General features: G+C 41.7%; 3 protein-coding genes across 4 annotated transcripts; all 3 read left to right on the top strand.

Moving 5' to 3' along the window:
* Window positions 1–41: 41 nt before the first annotated feature.
* LOC109627625 (uncharacterized) lies at window positions 42–8,391 on the top strand. Of its 2 annotated transcripts, none has more exons than XM_069530494.1 (7): window positions 42–140; window positions 1,212–1,327; window positions 1,441–2,486; window positions 2,985–3,080; window positions 3,731–4,217; window positions 4,965–6,833; window positions 7,661–8,391. In XM_069530494.1, exons 2-7 carry the CDS (start codon window positions 1,225–1,227, stop codon window positions 8,005–8,007), a joined length of 3,948 nt encoding a protein of 1,315 aa, XP_069386595.1. In that variant the 5' UTR covers window positions 42–140; window positions 1,212–1,224; the 3' UTR covers window positions 8,008–8,391. The 2 variants fall into 2 exon arrangements, with proteins under 2 accessions (XP_069386595.1, XP_069386596.1); XM_069530495.1 differs by lacking the exon at window positions 42–140 and adding an exon at window positions 1,100–1,122.
* A 120-nt stretch (window positions 8,392–8,511) lies between these two features.
* timm10 (translocase of inner mitochondrial membrane 10 homolog (yeast)) lies at window positions 8,512–11,964 on the top strand. The gene is made up of 2 exons (XM_020084309.2): window positions 8,512–8,730; window positions 10,039–11,964. The coding sequence occupies exons 1-2, from the start codon at window positions 8,660–8,662 to the stop codon at window positions 10,232–10,234; spliced, it is 267 nt and encodes an 88-aa protein (XP_019939868.1). The 5' UTR covers window positions 8,512–8,659; the 3' UTR covers window positions 10,235–11,964.
* Window positions 11,965–12,064: 100 nt separating this feature from the next.
* On the top strand, window positions 12,065–22,510 carry unc93b1 (unc-93 homolog B1, TLR signaling regulator). Its single transcript, XM_020083644.2, has 13 exons — window positions 12,065–12,240; window positions 14,946–15,059; window positions 15,150–15,291; window positions 15,393–15,546; window positions 15,633–15,794; window positions 16,643–16,772; window positions 16,895–16,988; window positions 17,491–17,615; window positions 18,531–18,713; window positions 18,796–19,081; window positions 19,182–19,303; window positions 19,410–19,532; window positions 20,886–22,510. The coding sequence occupies exons 2-13, from the start codon at window positions 14,946–14,948 to the stop codon at window positions 21,141–21,143; spliced, it is 1,893 nt and encodes a 630-aa protein (XP_019939203.2). The 5' UTR covers window positions 12,065–12,240; the 3' UTR covers window positions 21,144–22,510.
* The last annotated feature ends 403 nt before the right edge of the window (window positions 22,511–22,913 follow it).

Below are 22,913 nucleotides of genomic sequence, written 5' to 3'. Positions count from 1 at the left end.
CCAGCAGGTGTCGCTGTCAGTCAACGGCTCGGGGTGTCACGTGAGGAGGAGACGCGTTCAGCGTCCGGAGCCCGTTTCACAGGTTCAGATCAATGTCGCTTAAATTAAAGTGTAGAACAAATCTGCGACAGCAGAGTCCGGTAAGTGTCCTTTCCCAGCTCCGAAGCTTTAGCCTCAGTGTGACCTTTACTCCAGAGTTAGCTAATCAACTTTCTCATTAAATAGTTGAAGTTGCACTATTTTAAAGTTCAAGTAACGTTTATGAAACCTTCATTTTAATGGGCTACATTCTGAGAATCACTCGTGAGTAAAATGGTCATTGCGTATTGAATCGATGTTGAACGACCCGCCCTCCATTTCTTTCTGCTAATTGGTTAGCTAGCTGTTAGCCGCATAGTGTTTAAATACGCTGCTCTGAGGGTTTGATCGTCTAACCCATTGTGGAGGTGATTCTTCAGGTTGTAGCATGTAGCTACAGCAGCTGCCAGAGGAACGTGAATGAGTTGAACTGTGACAGTAAAGTGTTGGATGATGTTTGAACATCAAGTTCGTCAACGAGCAGCTCAACTGCCCCACGTGCTGCCCGAGCCAGCACCTGCTATCACAATAAAGCTTCAAGGGACATCAAGAAGAATGAACAGGAGAAGCTGGAAAGGTCCAGTGGTGCCCGTGGTAACCGCAAGCACTCAGGGCTGTTACCCCTGAAGTGAGAGAGTGACTGCTGATGACTGAACAACCAGTGGGATCTCTGTCCAGAAGAGTGCAGACCTAGGAACAGCTAACTTAGAAAAACAGCCCTCAGGCTTGAAGAAGGAAATACAAGACCACACACATCGGGCTAGTGCAGATTTTTTAATGGAGACACATTGTATATAGGTTTACCTTCACCTGAAACATATGGAATATATCAAAATAAGAACATTTTTAAGTTAAAATTAAGAAATACAATTTTTGGTAGAAGCAAACATCACATTCACAAAATGGGAATGGTGTGATAACGTCATGATACATACCATAACAATATTAAACACATTAGAACCTCACAGATCCATCTTTAAATCAGTGTAAGATATGTTTCAGTAAACAGGTTGGTTTTGAATGGATGTACCACTAGTACCATGAGTGAGTGTTCTGGATCTTTATGTGTTCATCCACAACAGTTTTTAACCCAATCCTTCACTCTTGTCCTCTTCTTTTTTCTGTGCTCCCAGTTCCTATGTGGACATGCGAAGGTACCAGTGGCCTGGCTTTGAGATGCAGCTTGTGGGAGAGCTGCAGAGACAACAAAACAACTCCCAGTTCTGTGATACCCTGCTACAAACGGAGGGTGAGCTGTACAGCTTATGAAAACACAATGCTGATGGAGCATACGTTTTATATTCAAGTGAAACCAAAAATATATTTAAAAAAAAAATTGAATCACCTCTTTTTATTGTGAAGGTATTTCCGTGCCCGCCCACAGTTGCGTCCTTGCAGCGCTCAGCCCTTACCTGTCTTGGAAGCTGTCGTCCTCCCCGCCTCCTCCATCCGGCCAAAAGTATCAGCTCCAGCTCCAGGCTGTGAAGGCCCAGACCCTGCTGAAGCTGGTTGGCCTGCTCTACTCTGGCAAGCTGGAGGTAAAAGGGAGCGCGGAGCAGAATGACGTGCTGGCGTTAGCCTGCCAGTTTGGGATCACAGACCTGGTAGAGGGACAGAAAGATGGGGGAATATGGAGGGCAGAACTCCAGGAGAGGAGGCGGAAGAGTCCCGAGAGTGTAAGAGAGAATGGCTTTCAAGCAGAAAAGAGAAGGAGGGATGAAAGCGGGACAATGAAAGATGCCCAAGTTCAGGCTGAGATGGATGAAAGGAGGGAAACAGATGCTCCAGCTGAAAAGAGAATTTGTACATCTACAGGAACACAGACAGTTAAAGCTGGTGAAAGGTCATTGGTCAGGTGTATTGATGGCTCCACACAAGCTACACCTCCAACCCCAGAGCCTGGAGCTCAAAGTTTGGATTTTTCTGTCATGTTGCAACCCCAAAGCATCACACATCTTAAACAATTTTCCTCCATGTCTTGCCCAATCATTCCCAGCGCACCAAATGATGCAAACTCTCCATTTAACCAACCCTCTAGAATTGTGACCAATTGCTTGTCAACTCCTGTTCTGTCCAGCGACGTGTTGGCCTTCCGCCTCTCTGTTAATGATGACTCAAACTCCCAAAGACATCAGGATGACGGCACCGTCCAGCAGTCGTCTGAGTTTGAGGACAGCGCACAGGTTTTGGCAGAGGACGGGACAAACCCTGAGAATGGAAAAAGAAATGGGGAGACAGGTGACGGTAGACAAGATACAGAGCAGCCAAGCCAATTTAACAGTTATGAGACACCAGAGGAAGAAAGAGCAACGTCTACAGACAAGAGGCCTGTCTGTGTCGGGATGAAGAGCCTGGCCAGGATGAAACAGATGCAGGACATGACAGAGACCACTCAGAGTTCTGTCAAGGTAAGAAGAAGTAACATTTGCCTTTAGCTGTTAGTTGTGTACGTGAACTCTGTCACTACTCTGGCAAACTCCATTCATGTCTGAAAATGGCTCATCTTAAAAATCCTTTTTAGAATAATGAATTATCAGGCTAAACAGCAGAATTACACTGGAATAGACAAGTGTCCAAAATCACATTGTACACATTTTTGACTATTGATTTACCGGAGATCATATTGTTAGGCTGTGACTTCCTGCTGTTGTCACTGTGCGATTATTTTCTGATAAACGCACATTTCAGGGTTTCATATCCACTCAACTGCTGTTGTGTAAAGTTTTGACTCAAGTCTCTATTTTCAGTTCTACGCTTCAGTTCATGAACAAAGACACGCAAGGAAAGGAAAATGTATTTTCATGACAGAGTTGTCACGACTCGGCTGTTTGTGATGTCTTCTGTCATAACAAGACGTGTGTCTCTCAGCTTTCTCATCGTTTCCTTGTTTTCTTCCCTGTGCGCAGGTGAAGCTGAGGAGGAGGACCAAAGGAGAAGTGTGGGAGGTGGTGAGTGGGCAAGACACAGATGACACCGTGTCAAGTTTTACCTCACTGAAACAGGTAGATAAGTATGACCATGAACCTATATGTAATTTGACAAGATGATATGGTGTGTTTAGAATAACATGAATATATTATAACGTCCAGTAAATGCTGGACAATGTGTCTCGGTGGTGCAGGGGCAGTGTTCTGTAGCTTATAGAAGACAGCCACCCACACATCAATCATGCATTGTGTATATAAGGTGTAGGCTTTTTATTATAAACAACTATATACATTTAACCTTGAAACTAATATGTTAAAAACTTGAACCTCCTTTTTAAAAGCCAGGTCATATTAACTCCCTTGCATAACATCAATGAAAGCTTATAGTTACAAACATGCTCTCCTCATGTTATGTTAACTTAAGTCTAATTCCATATATTGAAGTAGAAAAAAAAGAATAGTTAGAGATTAGTTTTGAGATACAATGTTTGTCAACACTTTCATTGAGCATTAATCATTGCCAATGCAAAAATGAATCTAGGAGGTCAAATATGTTTCAAAGAATATTTAAAAAGAAGCCCAGTCTGCACTGTACGTGTGGTGTTAGCAGAAAACAGAATTATAGGATATTATATTTGTGAGTGACCCCACTTCATATTGGAATCTTATTTTCACCTGAAACAGAAGCCATACTTCTTGCTCACATCTTCTTCACTCCTCTACAGGACGAAACGCCAAACACAGATGTTTTAAACGTCCCACCTCCTCCCTCCACTGTCCAGCCAAGCTCAGTGCAGAATCCAGAGTCCATCTTTCTTCAGCCTGCCACCACCAACTCCACCAAATCACCACCTCACCCCAACACTTCCTCTGACGCCCAAACGCCCTCTAGCAACTGCTTCACCCCAAACCAAAACAATGGCATCGAGGCCTTCCCGCTCCCCCAGGGTCAGTGCTCTGTAGAGGAGTCCGATGAGCAGATAGAAAAGCTGCTAGAGGACATCATGATGGGCCTCAACATCCTGCCCAACCTGGAGAGGGACTGCAGGGTGTCTCACCACGGTCAGCAGAGCCAAGGCGGAGGATCGTCCGTCTGCCAGGTCCCTGTTACACATAAAGACGCAGGCCACAGTCATATGCATTCTGCTGTCGGCGCAGCAGGGTGTGTGTTTTACCAGGATTTGGGGACACCAAGTTGCTCAACAGATACAGGTAAGTAGATGCTTTAGTTTGCTTTAGATAAGGTTTGTTAGTTAACAAAAAAAACAAGAATATTCACTAACATTTGAGACAAAAAACCAAAATCGAGAATCAGAATGAATAACAATTGATTTTCAAATTGCTCTAGTTCCTGTCTATTGATTGTTTCAGCTTAATTTAAGCACGGAGCAGTCCTGTCAAAATAACCCGGAATCTTGTTTTGCCTGAGACACTCACTTCTGATTCGATTACATCACCAGACTCAGTTTAACCTGATTTAAGTCTAAGGCTACATCCATAATAATTATTAAATCTTTCCACACAAGCTGTTTCAGCTCTGTTTCAGTATTTTTATTTCTCAATACTGATAACGCATGTTGCAGGACTATCACGTTCACTGTGTATGTGCGTGCCAGTGTAAACAGTTAGCAGATTGTCTTCTCTCTAGGTGGTTGCTTAGTTACAGAAAATTCAACTATTTCCTTTTTTCAAATGTCTCTTGTCGGTCCACACCACACAGACCCGGAGTTTTCAACCTAAAACAGCAACAGCGGCGTTTCCAAAATGTTCTGTTTCAGGTGGTCGAAAAAACTTGTGGTAACTGTTGTCGGCAAAAATAAATGTAGCAACAGTGACGCGTTGTAATACTAAATTGTAGTGGTATGAATGTAGCCTCTATCCAAATCCACCACCCTAACATTTAACCGCTGCATATTTGGTGAATCCTGATGGACTGATGTCTTCCCACCTGTTGTACAGGTATCCCCTGTTGTTTCACAGCTCAGAACCTGCCCAGCTGCTCAGCACTTTCATCTGTACTACCAGACACTGCCCTGATCCAACAGCAGCAGGAGTGCTCCTCACAGTATCACTCATCTGTCAGATCCACGTGGCAACAACTGTCCAATCCTCAAGAAAGTGTACGACCCGCTGCGCCTACAGCGAGATCCCTCATACCCTCAGCTTTCTACTCCGCCGGGCAGAAAATTCATTACCCAGCATTCCAGGAACGACAAAATCCCAACCTTGACATTTTCCCCCTGACAAATGGAAATGAGCCTCAGTCCATTCATACTCTGCCCTTACCGTACATGGCTGATTTCCGACTTCCTCGATGTCTCTCTCCCTTAGAGCCGTGTACTTCATCAACAAAATATCCGTTTGTCCTCAACAACTCAATGAACATCGGCAATACATTTGAGCAGCAGCCATCTCTACAAAGGCGACCCTGGCTCACAGTAAACCCTGCATCACTGCAGTTCCCTCTGAGTAGTATGACTCACAGAAAAAATGAAAGTGCGTCTTTACCGCAGGATACAAGTGGCGGCTGTTGGTCAAAGCTAAGACAAGAAAATATGGAGTTGAATCTGCTGAATGGAGAAACCTTGACAGGAGGATCTTGTACTGCGAAAGAAGTAGCTGAGAGAAAAACAGCATCTGCTGATGAACAAAATCCCCTGGAGCTTAAATTTAAACCCAGGAAGATGAAAGAACGTGACGCTACAGGTAAAAGAAAGAAGATAAAGTGCACCAGTCATCCACAAGATGCTGCTGGTTCTATATTGACATACAAAGATGTGAAAATCAGTGATACAACAAAGAGCAAATTGAACTTGAGCATTTGTAAAGTCAGTTTGTCGAGCAACAATTTGCTGGCGAAGGAAAGAGAAAAGGCCGTAAGCGCTTTGAACATTCCAAATCCAAATCAGTCGATGTTTGTCACAGAAAGTCTAAAAAAGAACGCCAGGCGGTCTGGGTTGAGCACTGAGCAGACTCGGGTCAAAACCAGGGGTTTTGTAAAAACAAACCAAGAGTCACTGAGTGACACAGGCCCAGAAAATGATGTAGCTGCACAACCTGTGGCCCAGAGAGTTGTGAATAACAGAGTCATACAGCGAAAACGTGGAAGACCATCAAAAACAAAACCTCCAGATCTTACCCCTCCTAACAACAACCCTGCTGTGGACAAAAAGGACAGCCACGATGAAGGACGTCATCTGCAGACAGTCAGGTTGCCAAAGGACGATTTGGAAAAGGGGGACAAGACAAAGCAAAGATGCAAAAAAAGGATGAATAAAAGTATAGAAGCAGTAGAGGTTCCGCTGAAGAAGTCTATAAAGATAAATGGCCAACCTGAGGCAGACATTACTGACATAAACCCAGATGTTAGAAAGCCTGGGGTCCCCAAACAGCCACGAATGGTTATTCTGAAGGAGTTTCAGAAGCTTATTAACAGTAAAAACTCAAAGATGAGGAAGTCAAAAGAAAACCAGCAAACGAATAAACCGGAACGAGCTGCAGAGAGTGAAGGGCTGGCTAGCTTCGACAGCACATTTAAAAAATCCACTGAGGTGTTCGTGAAGGACGTGGACACTTTTCAGCCTCTGGACAGGAGCAGGAGTGAAGAATCTCAGGCCGTGGTCACAATCGATAGAAATCACAATCAAGTCTTCAACGAATCAACAGACGAGAAAAGTAAATCTCAGCGAGAAGAAAGCGGCAGCTCTAAGAGTAAGGAGACCGGTCTGACATGTGGTGAACGGCTACCGGTCTTTTCCTTTGGGGCTTTGACAGAAGTGTCCGAGTTGTCAGCAGACAGGGAGCAGCCGCTGAAGAACCCTGATGAAGGTGAGCTCTTTGTTTTTTTTGCTGTGTTCAGTGAGATTAAAAATGTCATGTCAGACACTTAGGAACAACTGAACTCCAGCTAATGAACCATTGAGTCATTTTTATTTGATTTATTGCTTTGGCTGAAAAAACGTTGGTGCCATCTGCTGGTTATGTGAAGAATTACACTGTTATTTAGCATAAAATGTGATTAGAACAATGTTATTTTAATGAGGCTTAGTTCAACCAAATCACAGATTTATTCTTCAGGCTACTGTAGTATGTATCAACCCTTGTGACAGTGAGCGAGGAATTTATTTGTGCACTTATCTTAAACATTGTATTGATAGCTAGCACGGTTGTGTTGTGTGTTGAAAGCATGAAACAGTATGTGTTATGACGATCACGAATATTTTTATTTCAACACTGATGCATCCCTATTCAAAGTGGAGCTAGATTTAGCTATTGCACATAAAGTTAGATTGTGCTGTCCCAACATAGAGGTCGGCTCTGTCCCCCCCAAAAAACTAACAACAATTCTTCTTCAGTTTCAAACCAATATTTTAGAGCAGCTGAGAAGTTTGGAGAGGAAATATGTTTTTGGTGGAATTGTGAACAAGTCAGACATGAGAAGAAACCATTAGACCCAAATACATTTTTTTCAATCAATCAGTGGCCATGTTTTGCATATCAGACAAAATGATGAAGAGTCACAGAATGAATCACTCAGTCCTCATCCTTAAATGATTTTCCACTGCAAAACTTAAAAGGCCCACTTACTTTGGAAAGTGACAGAATAATCTATCTTTTTCTTTTTTTTGTTTTGGCTGGAACAACCGATGATACAGGAGCGTCAAATACAACACAGCAGACTGCCATCCATGATGACGAAGGCTCGTCTCCCAGTGACCTGCCTCAGAAAGACAATCCGTCCAATTACAACTTGCCGCCCCAGACACCTGAGAAAACTGGTCCACATCTGTCAGAGGCTGCTGGGATCAGCAGGACCCCAGGCTGTGAGGAGGAGGAGGAGGAGGTGGAGGTGGAGGAGGTAGAGGAGGTGGATGTCCTGCTTTACTCTCCAGTCAAACTGCAGATCAGAGAGGATGGACTCCACAACATGGAGATAATACCAGATGAAGAGGAGGAGGAAGACATGAATGATATTGACGTGACTGGAGATGAGGCAGATTAAAGTCCCGATACAGTTTTATGTTCTCTATGTTCAGATTTTATTCACACAGACGTGAAGTGTGTAAATAATAGATTTTGTCTGTGCATTTTTGTTTCTTTGTTTCACAGGTTCATTGAGTTCAGCTGACTAGGTTGGAAGAGTTGTTTTGTTTTGATTAACAATAAGTTAAAGCATTTATACAAGTCTGAGAAAAGTTCTTAATGTTGTTTACATGTTTGTTAATGTAATAATTTTACATTTCGAGTGAAATGTGAATGTTCAGCCCGTTAAGGATTAGAAGCACCTCAGTGACGTCACCTCTGTGTCAGTAACAAACCTTACCTGAGCCTTTATCTGTGTGGAAAACATGATTATGGTCATAATAAAAAACGGGCTGTCTTTTCATGCAAGGGTTTTTTTTCCCCTCTGGCAAAACCGCGGTTCTGCCTTCACTCCACCAGAGGGCGCGCTTTCTCTTCTCTCCCGTCTGAATCCAACTTTATCGACAGCGGAAGTGGCGGAGGAAACAGTACACACGTGTTTACTTCGCTGAAGGTTACAGAAGCAGCATCAGCAGCCGGCAGAAGTCCCATCGACTGTCCGCTGTGGAGGCCCGGCAGGACGGACTGAGTGTGCGGCTGAAGGCGGGAGTGAGCAGAGGTGAAGCGCGGACATGGATCCCATGAAGGCCCAGCAGCTGGCGGCGGAGCTGGAGGTGGAGATGATGGCAGACATGTACAACCGGTAAGAGCTAAGCTAAGCTAGCTGCTCAGCTAGCTGTCTCTTATGAATGCTGCTACCACTAACCGTCTGATGGCCTTCATCGTAGTCTTCATCACAGGTCCTGCAGAGGTCAACTTACAACAGATGATTCTATCGAGTCTCTCTGATCGAGGCTGGTTTTGATTCGTTTCAATGTCAGCAGCTACATGTGACTCCCACTGTCACTGATCAATGTTAAAAGTGCACAACTGTCCACATCTGTGCAAGCAGAAGATGTGATCGAGAATAGAATGAATGAATGAAGGAGATGCCTCAAACCAAATGTGAAATCAGAATATGTTCATTTATTATACACACAAGTGGGCTCAATATAACAAATGAGAAAATTGGCAATGATGAATTCATGTTGAATATGTTTCGTGCTATTTTTTAACATTATTGAGCAGGAATAGTGAATTCTATGTTAAGTTTTCTGAAAGCTGGTGAAAGGAGAACTCAGGCAGCAGCTGATCTTAACAAAGTAACATGAGACATTGTCTCCCCCAAGTCTCAAGATGTCTCCCACAGCATCCCCATATATTTTCCTCTACTTGTATCACCCATACTAACAGCATATTAATGAAAGGCTAATTGCTGTCACTCTGTTACATGAAGGTGTTCACATCCTATTGGATAGTTAAGTCTAAATATGCAACTAACCCACATTGTGACCTTATGTCTGCCACTGGTGTAATTTAGAAAATAGTTCAAGTTGAAGTTGGTGCCTCTCAATCTGGCTCATCTGAGTTAGATATGAAAGTCTCTAAGTGTAGACACTACAATGGACTGTTGGTTGGTCCTTTATGTATAACCTGACCTTGTGTACTGTGAAAAGAGAGAAGGAAGTATCTGTAGAAATAGATGGACACTATTCTCAATGGCGTACAGAAGTAATATACATAATGTATAGTGGCATATACAGTAATGTGTGAGGGTGCTCAACAATTTCTCAACAAATTATCTCAGCCTTTGACAACACACTGTGATGACTGACCCATCATGTGGACTGTGAGATGGGAGGAGGGCTCTCTCAGGAACATCATTAGCGGTGTCCAACTGCAGGCCTACAGTATTTTACTGTCACTCACACTCATATCTGTCAATAGTGATCTCATTCACATGACGGTTCATGGACTGTACAAGGGATCCCACTCATTCATCACTGCCCTCTGAAAGGAAAGCAAGTGTTTGAATGGGAGGACTGCAAATCACTGAGATGACTGGAGATCTTTCCAGATGTTTAATGGTGGAAACAAGAACTGACTGACATTTGGTTTCTTTTTCTCCCAGAATGACCAATGCCTGCCACAGGAAGTGTGTGCCGCCACACTACAAGGAGGCAGAGCTGACAAAAGGGGAAAGTGTGTGCCTGGACCGCTGCGTGGCCAAATACCTGGACCTCCATGAGAAGCTGGGACGCAAGCTGACAGATCTGTCTGTGCAGGACGAGGAACTGATGAGGAAAGCAGCTGTCGGGAGCGGATAGAGACACTGATGAAGGAAATGACATGGGGCAGGGGGGCGGGTGTTACTGGGTTACGGCATGGGGTTAGCATATCTGGTTTCTGTACAATAAGAGACTGGTGTTTTAATGTAAAGGGTGGATAAACTTAAAAAACAAAACCGTTAAATTAATGTTGGGGCCACTGAGACAAACTGCAGACGGGGTTAGAAGACGAACTCAGTGGAACTACTGCATCTCGAAACAGCTCAGAGCGTCCAGCTGCGTCTTTGGACCAGTGTGATTTGTTTGGTCCTCAAGTCATCTGCAAACTGACTGAGAGGAGAAAGACTTGGGACATTTAACGTTTATGTAAGTCCCACTTTGTGCTTGTTTTCAGCTGCTTTGTTGCTGCTGCTGAACCTGTGTGATACCATCCATGTGGTACTTGCTGCTGGTTTAAACAAGCACTATTGATCTGAAATCAACCTTTGATCCTAAGTCACTCTTTGAACAGTTTTTTTTCTTATTTTTAAAAAAATGTTTTTTTGAAAGGGCTGAAAGTAACAACTGGCCCTCTTCTTAAGGTCGCACCACAGGGTGGTATTTAGGTGGAGTCGTCTGTTATGAAGACTAAGTAATATTACTCCTGTACAAAACCTTGAAATACAGCAAATCCAGTACAGATACATGGATCAGGGTGTGCACTGAATTGTGTTATATGCTGCATATGGTTTGAGCCAACATGTTGTGTAAAAACACATGTTTTTACACACTAGAGCCTGACTGATAATGATTTAGAGGACTAATGCTGATATTAAGTTGTGAAAACATTTCAAATACATCGACCAATATATATGTATTTATATATATATATATATTAAAAAATTGGCAATGGTCCTAATATGTTGTTATCAAACTCTTATTAGAAAGAATTTGAGGCTTGATATTTTACAGTTAAAACATAAAAGACAACTAAATATATGAAAATGTTCTGAATTGTTTATCCTGCAAAATAAAAAAGTTTTCATACTAACAAAAAACACTAAGTTTACAAGTTTACATGGACACAAATATTCTGATATCAGTCTGATTGAGTCAATGGTCTGAACTAGTCACTGTCGTGTAGACAACAGGTTCTGATTATTTGCAGCTGAAACAGGGCGTACTTGGAATAAGCAATAAACAAATTAATACGTGGATCATTCCTACGTTGCTTTATGTAGACATGTATAGGTCTTAACCTCATTATGACGTCCTATTGGAGTTACAATAACACATGCCCCTGGGTTGAAACGAGATGGAAAAACAAAAAGGAGTAGTAGCTTTCTTTTTTGTACCCCAAACAGTATATGGTATGGTCATACATTAAACCATTATATGTTGGGGATCTAAAACTGGCAGAATAACGCCAGACGCTGCGAGTCATAGTCGGGCTTTGCTCTGTGGCGCTAGGTCAACGGGAATATGAATGAAATGTTCCATAAGCAGCTCATGATCGTGTTATTCTGAACATAGGTGTCCATGTAAACAAAGTCATTGATGACTCACTGTGAAAGGTTAATATTTACTGATATTATTGGTCACTCCACAAATCTGTCGGGCTCTACAACTACACTCTGCATAGTTGACTTACAGGAACAGACTGGTAGGCGGGTCTTTGTGGATACACGGACTTGTCTGTTGTGCTGTATGTCGGTGGACCATGTTATTGACTGTGATGTTTTTTTTTTTTCCTGTCATTCATTCCTCTGATTAAACAAAGTGAAAGTGGATGAACACTTGATGGTGCAGTTCTTAGGGTGTGACGGTTCACCTCAGTGCTCCGGACTTGAGCCTGAGCCTGTACCTTTAAGAGAAGCTCCGGGTCACACTGCCGGGGGAAGTGAAGAAGTCTGACTTTCGTTTCCTTCGTGAAAGCGCTTTGTATTTGTAGCTGCTGTGAAAGAGGAACCAGGAGGCACCCGGGGACAGATCTGCCGTGTCCTGTCCCTCAGGTGGACACGCTGTTCACTGGTGCTCGTGAGGACACACACACACACACACACACGGTAAGTGAGTCCACAGGTGAGGGTGTATGTATGAGAGAAGCGCGAGCCTATCAGGTAGAACTGTGTCATTAAGAGTTAATAACTACAGTGTCCGACATTGTTCGGAGATACTGGAATGACTGGATGCAGGTTCATGAGCTCACATGTATTATTTAAAGAAGAGTTGAAGGGAGTTTTTCAAAGTCAACGCAGCTGGAAATTCAAACACTAAACCTGGACGTCTGCCTGAATTACTACTGTTTATGTGTAATACTAGTGTTAGTGACTTTATATATTGTTGTATAGATATATTTATGCAAGTGGATGATGTGTAAACGTACAATTAAATTCGATTCTGATTATATACTAGAATCGAGTATGAAATATTGTATATATAGATTCTTTTTAGATTGAATTATTTATTATTATTCTAGTTATAATAGTTTCACTAGTTTCCTTTATATGCACTATAGCAGAGATGCAACACTCATAAACCGAACTCGTAAAGTCCACTCCTGATTGTTAATCGTGGTGGACAGTAAAGTACATGTACTCAAGTACTGTACTAGTACACATTTGATGTACTTGCGCTTTACATTATGGCTATTTGTGCTACTTTCAGCTACTACTGCACTTCATCTCAGAAGGAAATTGTGTACTTGTTATTCCACAACATTTGTGTGACAGCTCTGGTTACAGATGATGGTGTGTAATCCAGCAGATGTGTTAATGTTGCATGTTGGTGATAATCTGGATTCAATTCCGTACATTCATTATCTCAATCAAGAAAACAACAAGAGAGCTATTCCTAGATGTAAAGACGTTATTAATGATAGCAGCACCAGTTAATACTGATGATGTCTTTCACGAAAAAGCCTTTATAGAGATACATGCTTCTTACAGATATATGATGATCTCATAATATGATCCATTGCTCTAGCTACAGAAACAAACACCCACAGCAATAAAATACAACTTACACGATAATGCAGCAGTAATACTGTTCCAAAATATTGGATACAATAGTAAAACATTTTACTGCACTTTTAAGAACTTTTACTTTTCATTCTTCAAGTACATTTTGCTGATGATACCCACATACTTTAATTTAAATAAATACAATTTACTTGAGTAAAGTATCTGAGTACTTCTTCCAACACTTTGCTAACCGTTTACTCTTGAATTTAAAGTGTAGTGTACAGGGCCCTGTAGCCAGGGAAGTATGTATTATTAATTGCGTGATTTTGGAGAACATCTTGAGGATCATATCCTCTTTTTAGAACAATGTGGTTCAGTTGTAGTTGAAATGAAAGGAACCAAAATACAGCAGACATTCTTGGATGATATAGATTTGATATCTGAGATGTATAAATAATGGCAGGATCACTCTTACAGTTGGTTTTTGTCATAACTCACAAGACTCCATTGAACCTTTGACCTCAGAATGTCCCGTCATTAAGATTGTAGTCTGAATTGTATAAGAGATGCTTATTGTTAAATGTGTTATTTCAATGATTTTAACAGTGACTAACCAGAGTGTGTATTTCTGTATTCATCAGACAGATTTTCAATTAATATTTTTCTTTATTATATTGTTGATGAATCAGTTAATTGTGTGAACCATTAAATATCATAAATTCTAGGTTTGGTAAAAGCTAAAGCAAATATTCTCTTGCACTACTTACTCTTCATAGCCTGCTGATGCTCACATCTCTCTCTGTCTGTCTGTCTTTCTCTTATCCTTGTACTTTCCATCTGAACAATCCCAAAGGCCTGAGGTGCCTGCTGCACTTAGCCGACAAACTAAAAACAATGTTGACTCTATTACTTAAAAAAAGAAGCATCTCCTAATGTATCAAACTCACCGGATGATTTGTTACTAAAAAAAAATCCACCAGCGAATTCTGCCATCCCCTATCCCGACAGAGAGCGGCGCTTGTGCAGATGTAGAATTTATGTGTGCAGGTGAGCATCCTCTCATGGGATCTGCATTTTATTTTTAAAAGTTGAAATTGCCTGCTACAGTGAAGCAAAACAGGAAGTAAGTCGGTAAAAATAACAAGAGGACAGTGCTGTTTGTCTCGCCTGTCAAACAGGCAAATTGACCATCAGCAGCACCAATGGCTGTTAGAACATAAAGAGTCCTCTGCAGGCAGGATTCAGCATAAACTATAGATACTGCTTTCACTGTGTACTTTCACCCAACAAACATATTTAGTGTTGACTAGCAGGCCAAACTGAGGAGACAGGCAAGAAGGGTCTTGTCAGGGAGATGATAGCACCTAACAGTACTTTACTTTTTTAACTTTACTCTAGGCCTTTATGGTAGAGTACCATACTTTCAGTAAAAGTAATTTCCACTTGGAGTTTGCGAAATGGCATTTCAAGGAATCTGAGAGAACGAGACGCAAAAGATTCTCTGCTTGATAATATATTAGACAAATACTGTACCAGCGTCTATGACCTGATATTTCTGTGTTTAATAAGCTGCTTTCACAGAATCTTTGGCATTTTTAACAAAAAACGTTTTTATCCAAACCTTATAATTTATTCTTAATTTCTGTCACATATTTATGTCCTGTGAAGACTTGACAACCCATGTCCCTGCTGGGCTATCATAAGAACAGTATCACAGGAACAGTGCAGTAATTGGCCAATCTGGGTGATTCCAGGAGGTTCAGTTAACCATCAAGTAATCTAGTGTAGTTCTGCTTTTTGGTCACCAGATGGAGGCAATAGATGGAGAAGAGCACGCCGGAGATGCTGATTTGTTAGCACCTCCAGGTGGCGGCTTGAATGAACTACAGCAGGTGGGGCAAGAGGACAACATGCAGGGACAGGTGAGCTCAACCGTCCTGTGAAATGAACTTCAACACCTTTTCTCTTAACAATCAGTAGCAGAACCTTTTTTTCTCCCCTATGTTCTTCAGATGGAGGAGTTTTTGGGTCCGCACTCAGAGTACAATGAGGAGGAGGAGGAGAGGAAATACTACAGGAGGAAGAGGCTGGGGGTCATCAAGAATGTTGTCGCAGCCAGTGTTGGAGCCATGATTGTGTACAGTGTATATATGGGTGAGATTGAAAAGTTTGATAGAGAAACAAAACGGTTGCAGACTCTTATATTTTCTTCTACATTAATTGTGTGTGTGTGTGTGTGTGTGTGTTCACCACAGGCCTTCTGCAAATGCAACTGATCCTTCATTATGATATGACGTACCGTGAAGTGAAGTATAGCAACCTTGGACTAGAGGACATCGACAGCAAGATGTTGATGGGTATTAATGTCACACCCATTATCGGCCTGCTGTATACCCCTGTTCTCATCAGGTAGACACACACACACACACACACACACACACACAAACACAATGTCCTTGTTCTGCCTCTATACACTCTGTTTATACCTCTTTCAGGTTTCTAGGTACTAAGTGGATGATGTTCCTGGCTTCAGGAATCTACGCCCTCTTTGTCTCAACCAATTACTGGGAGCGTTACTACACCTTGGTTCCATCAGCCGTGGCAATTGGCGTGGCCATAGTGCCACTCTGGGCCTCCTTGGGAAATTACATCACCAGGTGAGAAACATGATGCAGGTGGGTGGGTGGGTGAAGACGTTTCATGAGCTGCTGAGGTCTGGCCCTCGTCCCGTCAGAGCAGCAATGGTGGCTGGGATCTCAATGGTATAGATGAGCTGTCTCGGGTCGCTGCTCTTACCTTCACTGCACCACAACCACACATCTTCACCAACTCAACTGTTTCTCACTCGAACACTAAACCTAAAAATCTGCAATCAAACAAAACCAATGGCTTCTTCTTCTGGTCACATGACCAGCTCTGGATTTATGAGGATTTAGAAATTTTAGCCAGCAGATGATTTTTTTGCAAGACAAGACAAGAGTAGCAGTTCTTTAAAGTTGAATTCGTAAAGTAACAGAAAAAGGGAACGTAAGGCACATTAAGCAGTTTTCTGACATGAACTCAGGAGAATCTTCTCTGGAAGTTTTCCTTTCACACATGAATAACGCAGCAGGTGCTCAGACGCGTTCACATCGACAGAAATCTCCAGATTGTTCAGGTTAGAGAATCACTTCCCTGAGTTTTTGTTCACAGCATATTGACACTGCCCTTAACACCACATATCCTCCATGTAAGGCTTTTCCATCCTGAGATAAATGTACTAGTTTTAATTTTTTCAGTTTTACGTCTGTCACTTTACAAAATGTTATTATTGTACTAACTTGCTCACAGTGAATCCACAGGATATTCTGCTGTTGTTTTCTCACATGGGCTCATTCGGACATTATCCAGAGTTTTTACTGTTTACTGAAAAAATTCCGGACACATACTGATTGTACCTTAAGTGTGTTTTTTAAAATAGACATATCTGTATTTGCTGTTCGCTTGTCTTATCAAACACATGCAGGATGGCGCAGCAGTACTACGAGTACGTCAACTACAAGGAAGAGCATGTGCAGGAGCAGAAGAAACTTCCTAAAGGAGTGTGCCATCGCTACATCATTATCTTCCAGACAATCTTCCACATCATCTTCCACGTGAGTCCTCGGCCACGTTTTCTTCTTTAATGCTGTGTTGTCCTTAACATCAGAAAAGTTCTTGTGTGCTACTTCAGAGAAAAGATAAACCACTGATCCCTGTCTTCTCTCTTCCTCAACAGTTGAGTTTTGTCTTTGCGGAGTTCCCCATGCGTCTGGTCCTCCACGACTACTTGCAAGATAACAAGCACGTTCTCTGGAATGTCAAATACTGTGGTAAAGACACATGTAACTCCTCCTCCGATGAATGATAACTTACAAATGACCATAGGACAATTATGTATGAGGAGTCACTCATTTCTATCCAATGAGATAATTCATTGAAAGTTAAAGGGAGATTGTGTAACTGACTTTGCAGCAGCTGACAATCAAGACATGATGCAGATGCTAAAAAATGGTGTAATAGTGGAACTAGTAGCATCGTCATCAATTGAGAGAAATTCACTACTGTCTGATATCAGTTCTGCAGTAATATCTGTATAAGGTTTGCTAACATTAGAAAACATTATCCAAAGTATGCTTCTGTTCATATTAGACCAAGTGAGACTGTGGCAGCAAAGCCCATGAGTGCAATGAATTAAGAAATTGTGCTTTTTATTACTTCTGCCAGGGAGGTTATGTTTTCATGATGAAAAATCCTGCAGGAAACACATGTGGAAAACTGACACATCTTCTCATCACCTCCTCTAATGTGTGAATTCTCCTCCTCCTCTATCAGGTGCAGTTGTCAGTGGACTGGTCCCTGGCTTCAACACCACCGTGCTGAGAACACTGCCTCGCTCCATGCTGCTCATTGAGGTGGAGAGTGTCCTCATGGGCTTTGCCTTCGTAGCCATGATCATTGTAGGACCACACACACACACACACACAAAGAAACAAACACACACACACAACTTTGTACTTCTATCTTAGTAATGCATTGCCTTGCCCTTTACACTGACCTTCACAATCAAAACCAAATGCTTAACCTGATTCTAAGCCTTACTCTAAAAGCAACTCTTAACCCTCTAACACCCTTTTGAAAGTAGGTCAAAAAGTGAGGACCGTCCGTTCTTCACAAAGAAATCTGTATAAGAACACACACACACACACACACACACACACACACACACACACACATACACGCACAAGTTTATCTGTTTGGCACTTCAGCAAGCCGATTCAAAGTACTTAATGTGAGATATAAATGGCACCAGGACAAATTGTAACGGCAACAAAAGACGCTACAAAACAAGCATTTAGAAAGAAATAAAAAATAATTAAATAGAGACACTCACACACACATAGTGACACATGCCGCTTTCGTAAAAAGACCCACATCGCCTGGAGGCGTAATTCTCAGGAAACCGTTTTGCACTAGGAAACATTTCCAAAAAGTCTTTAGAACAAAAGTCCTACTTTGTGGTTTTATACCCTCTGCATTTAAGAACAAATTAAACATGTTTGCTCTTTGTTAGATCTTTGTAAATACAGTGAAATAAGACTTCTTACCTCTGAACTATGTACATTACCAATATATTTTACGTACAACAGCTCCGGTATGCATCGGTCGAGTCTGTCGCAGGGTGAACACACAAAGACTCACACAGATCTACACTTATGCACAATGAAGAGTGTTGCAGGGGCTGTTCTGTGCTTTTTAAAGGGCCATTCCTGTCCTATGATTGGCCAGAAAGATCTGCCTTATTATTTATACTGGAGGAAAGCATGTATAGAACAAAATTGTCAGTCCTGATTGCTGTTTGCTGCTACCCACAGTTCCTTGTCCTGTGTGGCGCCGCCTACAGGCCGACAGAAGAGATTGACCTGCGGAGCATCGGCTGGGGAAACATCTTCCAGCTGCCATTCAAACACATGAGGGACTACCGCCTGCGACTGCTCTGCCCCTTCTTTGTCTATAGTGGCTTTGAAGTGCTGTTTGCCATCAGCGGAATCTCTCTGGTACTGTTTCTGTCAGCAGAGTTTGTTGAACTAATAGCAGCGTAACTAATCTCTTTCGTTCTTTCTCTCCCTCCCTCCACAGACCTATGGTGTCTGTATTTTGGGCCTGAAAAAGCTGTGGCTCTTGATTGTCGTCTACGGCTTCTCCTGCTCCATCTTCTCCTCCCTCTCCCTCTGCACCCTACGCCTCCCGCGCTGGGTGTGTTTGATGAGTGGCGCCTTTGTGCACTTTGTATTGCTGGTGGCTCTCATGGTGTTCTCCCTACAGCGCAAGCAGGGCGAGTCATACGAACAGTATCTGGGCCCTCTGCTAGTGATCATTGTGCTGTGGGGTCTCGGCACCGCACTGAACAAGACGGGCCTCAGCAGTGAGTAATGGCTGGTGGTTGGGGTGTCTGTACGTACTGTGCAATAACTTTGTTCACACACGTGTCAGTATGAATTTGTGTGTGGTGCTCTGTCTGTCAGCTCTGCTCAGTATGCTGTATGCTGAGGAAAAAGAACGTCTGGATTTTGTTTACACCATCTATCACTGGTGCCAGGCCATCGCCATCTTCATAGTCTACCTCTGGTCCCACCTGCCTATGAGGGTACAGTATGGGACTGTCTGTGTTTGACAGCGTTAAGTGTGCATTTCTGACATGTTCCAGATGTTCCTATTTTTTTTATTACTTGTATTTTGTCTCCACCCCTCAGGCCAAACTCTCCATCCTTTTGGTCACTCTACTGTTGGCCTGTTACTGTTACTGGGTGATGGAGCGTCGGCTGGCCAAGGATATGCGCCCCAGACTGCCTCGTATCCCTCGGCCACGGCACAAGGTAACCAGTCACAGTCTTTCCAGAGTTAATCGGGATAATTCCACTTTATCAGATTTATTTTGTCAGCCAATTACTCAGCGCAGAAAGAAATGACATCAATTAAAAAAAATTAAGTTAAGTTAAGAGTTGCCATTCAGGCCAGCTACAGTATGTGCGCAGCGCTTGACATTGACTTGATGATCTCCTGCCTCTCGTGTGCATTTGCTGGTCACACAGGCTGCGTGTCTGCTACGACATGAGGTCTCTGGTATTACGAACTGTAATTCCTCGAATAAAAGTAGGTCTATTTACTCAACAGAATGAAGCCGTGCATCTTCTGGTCCTGCAAATATTACAATAAAAAAGCAAATGAATGGATTCAGTCAACTGAAAAGCAGAATGTTACCTCTCACGCAGCCAGTTTGGCAACTGATACCACTTTGTATAAAATCATGAGAATAACCATGAAATAACAACAGAAAAAAGAATTAATGAATATTGCTGTTGTTTTGATATAGAAGAAGCACCATGAATCAGTCTGCACTTCTATTTTATTACATGGTATTTCATGTTCTTGAGAATGAGTGAGCAGCCTTTAGTTTTATATTGGAATTCATTCACTATTACATCTATAAATAATGGGAACTTCACGTGTTTTCATTGCGATTTACTGTATGTATAGAAAAGTAGTAAATATTTGATATATCAGGAGATATCAGTGTAATATCACTTTCAAAATAAGGCCACTTGACATAAGCTAAACAATATGTTGTAGGCAAAAATATATATATATATATATATATATATATATATATGATAAAACATTGAAAATGTTTGGGTTGATTAGTGTTTTTCATGACTTAACAGACCAATTTGATAGTAACCAAGATGAAAGGAACAAGTGGTGTTAAAAAGGTCCTTTAATGTACTGCATTCTCTGTAGTTTAATTGTTTTATATACTTGTGTGTTTTTCATATTTGAAGCACTTATAACTTTGTTTTGAGAAGTGCTATATAAATACAGATATTATTATGATCTTTTTCTGTATTTAAAGCTTTGACAGTCTGTCCAGAAACTGATGTAAATCTGACAGACTGCATCTGACTGCAAATCACATATTTATGAGTTGTTCTTTGTTTTTCATTCAGCTAAGAGAGTTTGCTGTTTTTACACTCAGCATGTAAACACATTATTCTCTCTGTGTCATGGAGAAAAAAAATCTGTACGGATCAATTTTGTAGCGCGATCTGAACTCCTGCAAGCAGTGATTTCTCTGGTAGTAGAAAAGTCTCATTATCGTCTGAGCTGACTGTAAAACAATTCTTCTTCTTCAGAGTGACTCAACATCTACCATTTAACATTTGTCTCCGCAGGTCAAAGGCTACCGCTACCTGGAAGAGGACAACTCGGATGAGTCAGACTCGGAGAGAAGTGAGGAGGATAATGAGGAGAACAGGGACGAAGAGCATGTTTTGGAAGAGATGGGAGCAGAGGACAGGGAGGTAAGGGGCCAGGATGGAGGGGCCCACGGAGCTGACTCACCCGTAGCCAGGAGGAGAGGAGCGGCGGGTCACCAACGGGAGGACGCCAATGTCAAGGGGGGAGAGAGGGAAGAGCGTGAGGGAGGTTGAGAGAAAGGAAAAAGGAGGTGAGATGGTGGACAGATGGTTGAGGTACAGAAGAGGAGGAGAGATTCTGATGCTCTGGATCATGTTGTGTCCATGATTCTATTCATATTTTTACAGATATTTCCTCTTCATCCTACAACAAACAGAATTGTGTATTTCTAGCAGTTGTTTTAATCAAAATGCTCAAATCAAGTGTCATCCAGATGAAAAGGTAGAGAAAGTGGAAGGACCATAATGCTATGTAACAGCATTTTTTCATAAAGGCAGTCGAAAGAAATACTGAATGGGAGGCTGCGTTCAGTTATAGAAGTTTTGTATCTTTCTGTTTATCATGTCAGGTTTGCATTTTTAGCATGCAAACATTTTCCAAGTTAGTACTCAACAGAAAGTACAGCTAAGGCTCATGGGAATGACATTTGTTTTTTAGGTATTTCTTTTGGGAAAAAGTCAGTTTGGCTTAAAAACATGAGGCACTTGGTACAACTCAACGCAGATCATGTGTTGAAACACATCAGGATATCCACATGTACTTACAAATACATGTACTTGCATTGTAAAATCTATGTTAAATTAAGGCTTAAAGGTACAGTTTGTAGAATTTAGTCATATCTAGTGTTGAAATTGCATGTTGCAGCTGAACCCCCCTAACCTCACCCTCTCATTCCATAAATGAAAAAAGAAACTGTAGCAGCCTTCAGTTGTCATCAGTTTTTTTGTTATATAAAGACAACTTTATTTGTCCGGACTATGACTATTGGATAACATGGTGTCATTGTTATTGGTAACTCAGATGCTTTACTACAATGACAAATCAAAATGTTAGGGGGGTACCTACTATTGACGGTAGTGTTTGGGGGAAGGAGAATTAAAATGCTATCACTGCACTGCCAGTATAATAATGAAATTTCTACTTTATTGTATAGTTGCTACTGTATTTCCTGGCATTTAATTGTTATACATTTTCTTTTTTTTAAATATTTTCTGAAGTTACACCATGCTCATGAAAATAACTTACCTGGCTTTTTATTTTCAGTACTGAAAGCTGTTGTGCATTCACACTGAGGATCTGTCATTTCATATATTTTTGTAGGTCCTATAATTAAAGTTGAACTAAGTTTACTTTTAGTTCATTCTGATCAAGGAATGAAAGTACGAATGTTTAAGGAGACCAGCTGTAGGAGGAATAAATAGAATCCACATTCTATAGTGGATCCTAAACATTTCGTTTTGTAATTTAAATAAAAAGTGATTTTTTATGAACTGTAAAAGCCAAAGGTACGTGATGTTGCATAGATTATTCTTTTATATGTGATGATTTGTTACTGTGTCGCTGTGTTCACTTGAACCAACTAAACATTGTGTTAAAACAACTGCTGCTGACTGTGACGGTTTCTCTCTACTGGTGGGTGGCGCTTATTGAAGTCACCAACTTTATATAAAGACCGTGGCAACTACCGAACACTTATCGCCATGGAAACTTGGATGTATGACCAGTGCAAAGAATAGCACAACTAAATGTTTCATTACAGTTGTTATGACATTTATAAATGTAGATTACATCAACGAAAACTTTTCATGTATTTTACTCCCATAAGAGTACAAATACTGTAAAGAACAGCATAAACGTAAAAAGAAAGTTAGAAATACAATCACCGGGTGCTGGGTAGCGTAGTGGGTTGTGCCAGCACCCCATGTGCAGAGGCTACAGTCCTCGCTGCAGTGGGCCCCAGCTCGAATCCTGCATCAGCAGGCCCTTAACTGCATGTCTTTCCC

This window comes from Paralichthys olivaceus, chromosome 8, assembly GCF_024713975.1.
Source record: "Paralichthys olivaceus isolate ysfri-2021 chromosome 8, ASM2471397v2, whole genome shotgun sequence".
NCBI classification, from domain to species: domain Eukaryota; kingdom Metazoa; phylum Chordata; class Actinopteri; order Pleuronectiformes; family Paralichthyidae; genus Paralichthys; species Paralichthys olivaceus.
The sequence above is the reverse complement of the archived record's forward strand: the minus strand, read 5'-3'. Positions and strand labels throughout refer to the sequence as shown.

What these genes read in the sequence shown, in the direction of transcription:
- timm10 (XM_020084309.2), top strand. Translation starts at nt 8,660, where the DNA reads ATGGATCCCATGAAGGCCCAGCAGCTGGCGGCGGAGCTGGAGGTGGAG. An exon ending in ATGGCAGACATGTACAACCG is followed by an intron (nt 8,731 to 10,038) that starts GTAAGAGCTAAG and finishes TTTTTCTCCCAG; the next exon opens with AATGACCAATGCCTGCCACA.
- LOC109627625 (XM_069530494.1), top strand. Translation starts at nt 1,225, where the DNA reads ATGCGAAGGTACCAGTGGCCTGGCTTTGAGATGCAGCTTGTGGGAGAG. An exon ending in CCACTCAGAGTTCTGTCAAG is followed by an intron (nt 2,487 to 2,984) that starts GTAAGAAGAAGT and finishes CCCTGTGCGCAG; the next exon opens with GTGAAGCTGAGGAGGAGGAC. An exon ending in GCTGAAGAACCCTGATGAAG is followed by an intron (nt 6,834 to 7,660) that starts GTGAGCTCTTTG and finishes CCGATGATACAG; the next exon opens with GAGCGTCAAATACAACACAG.
- unc93b1 (XM_020083644.2), top strand. Translation starts at nt 14,946, where the DNA reads ATGGAGGCAATAGATGGAGAAGAGCACGCCGGAGATGCTGATTTGTTA. An exon ending in TGTGTACAGTGTATATATGG is followed by an intron (nt 15,292 to 15,392) that starts GTGAGATTGAAA and finishes TGTTCACCACAG; the next exon opens with GCCTTCTGCAAATGCAACTG. An exon ending in TATACCCCTGTTCTCATCAG is followed by an intron (nt 15,547 to 15,632) that starts GTAGACACACAC and finishes TACCTCTTTCAG; the next exon opens with GTTTCTAGGTACTAAGTGGA.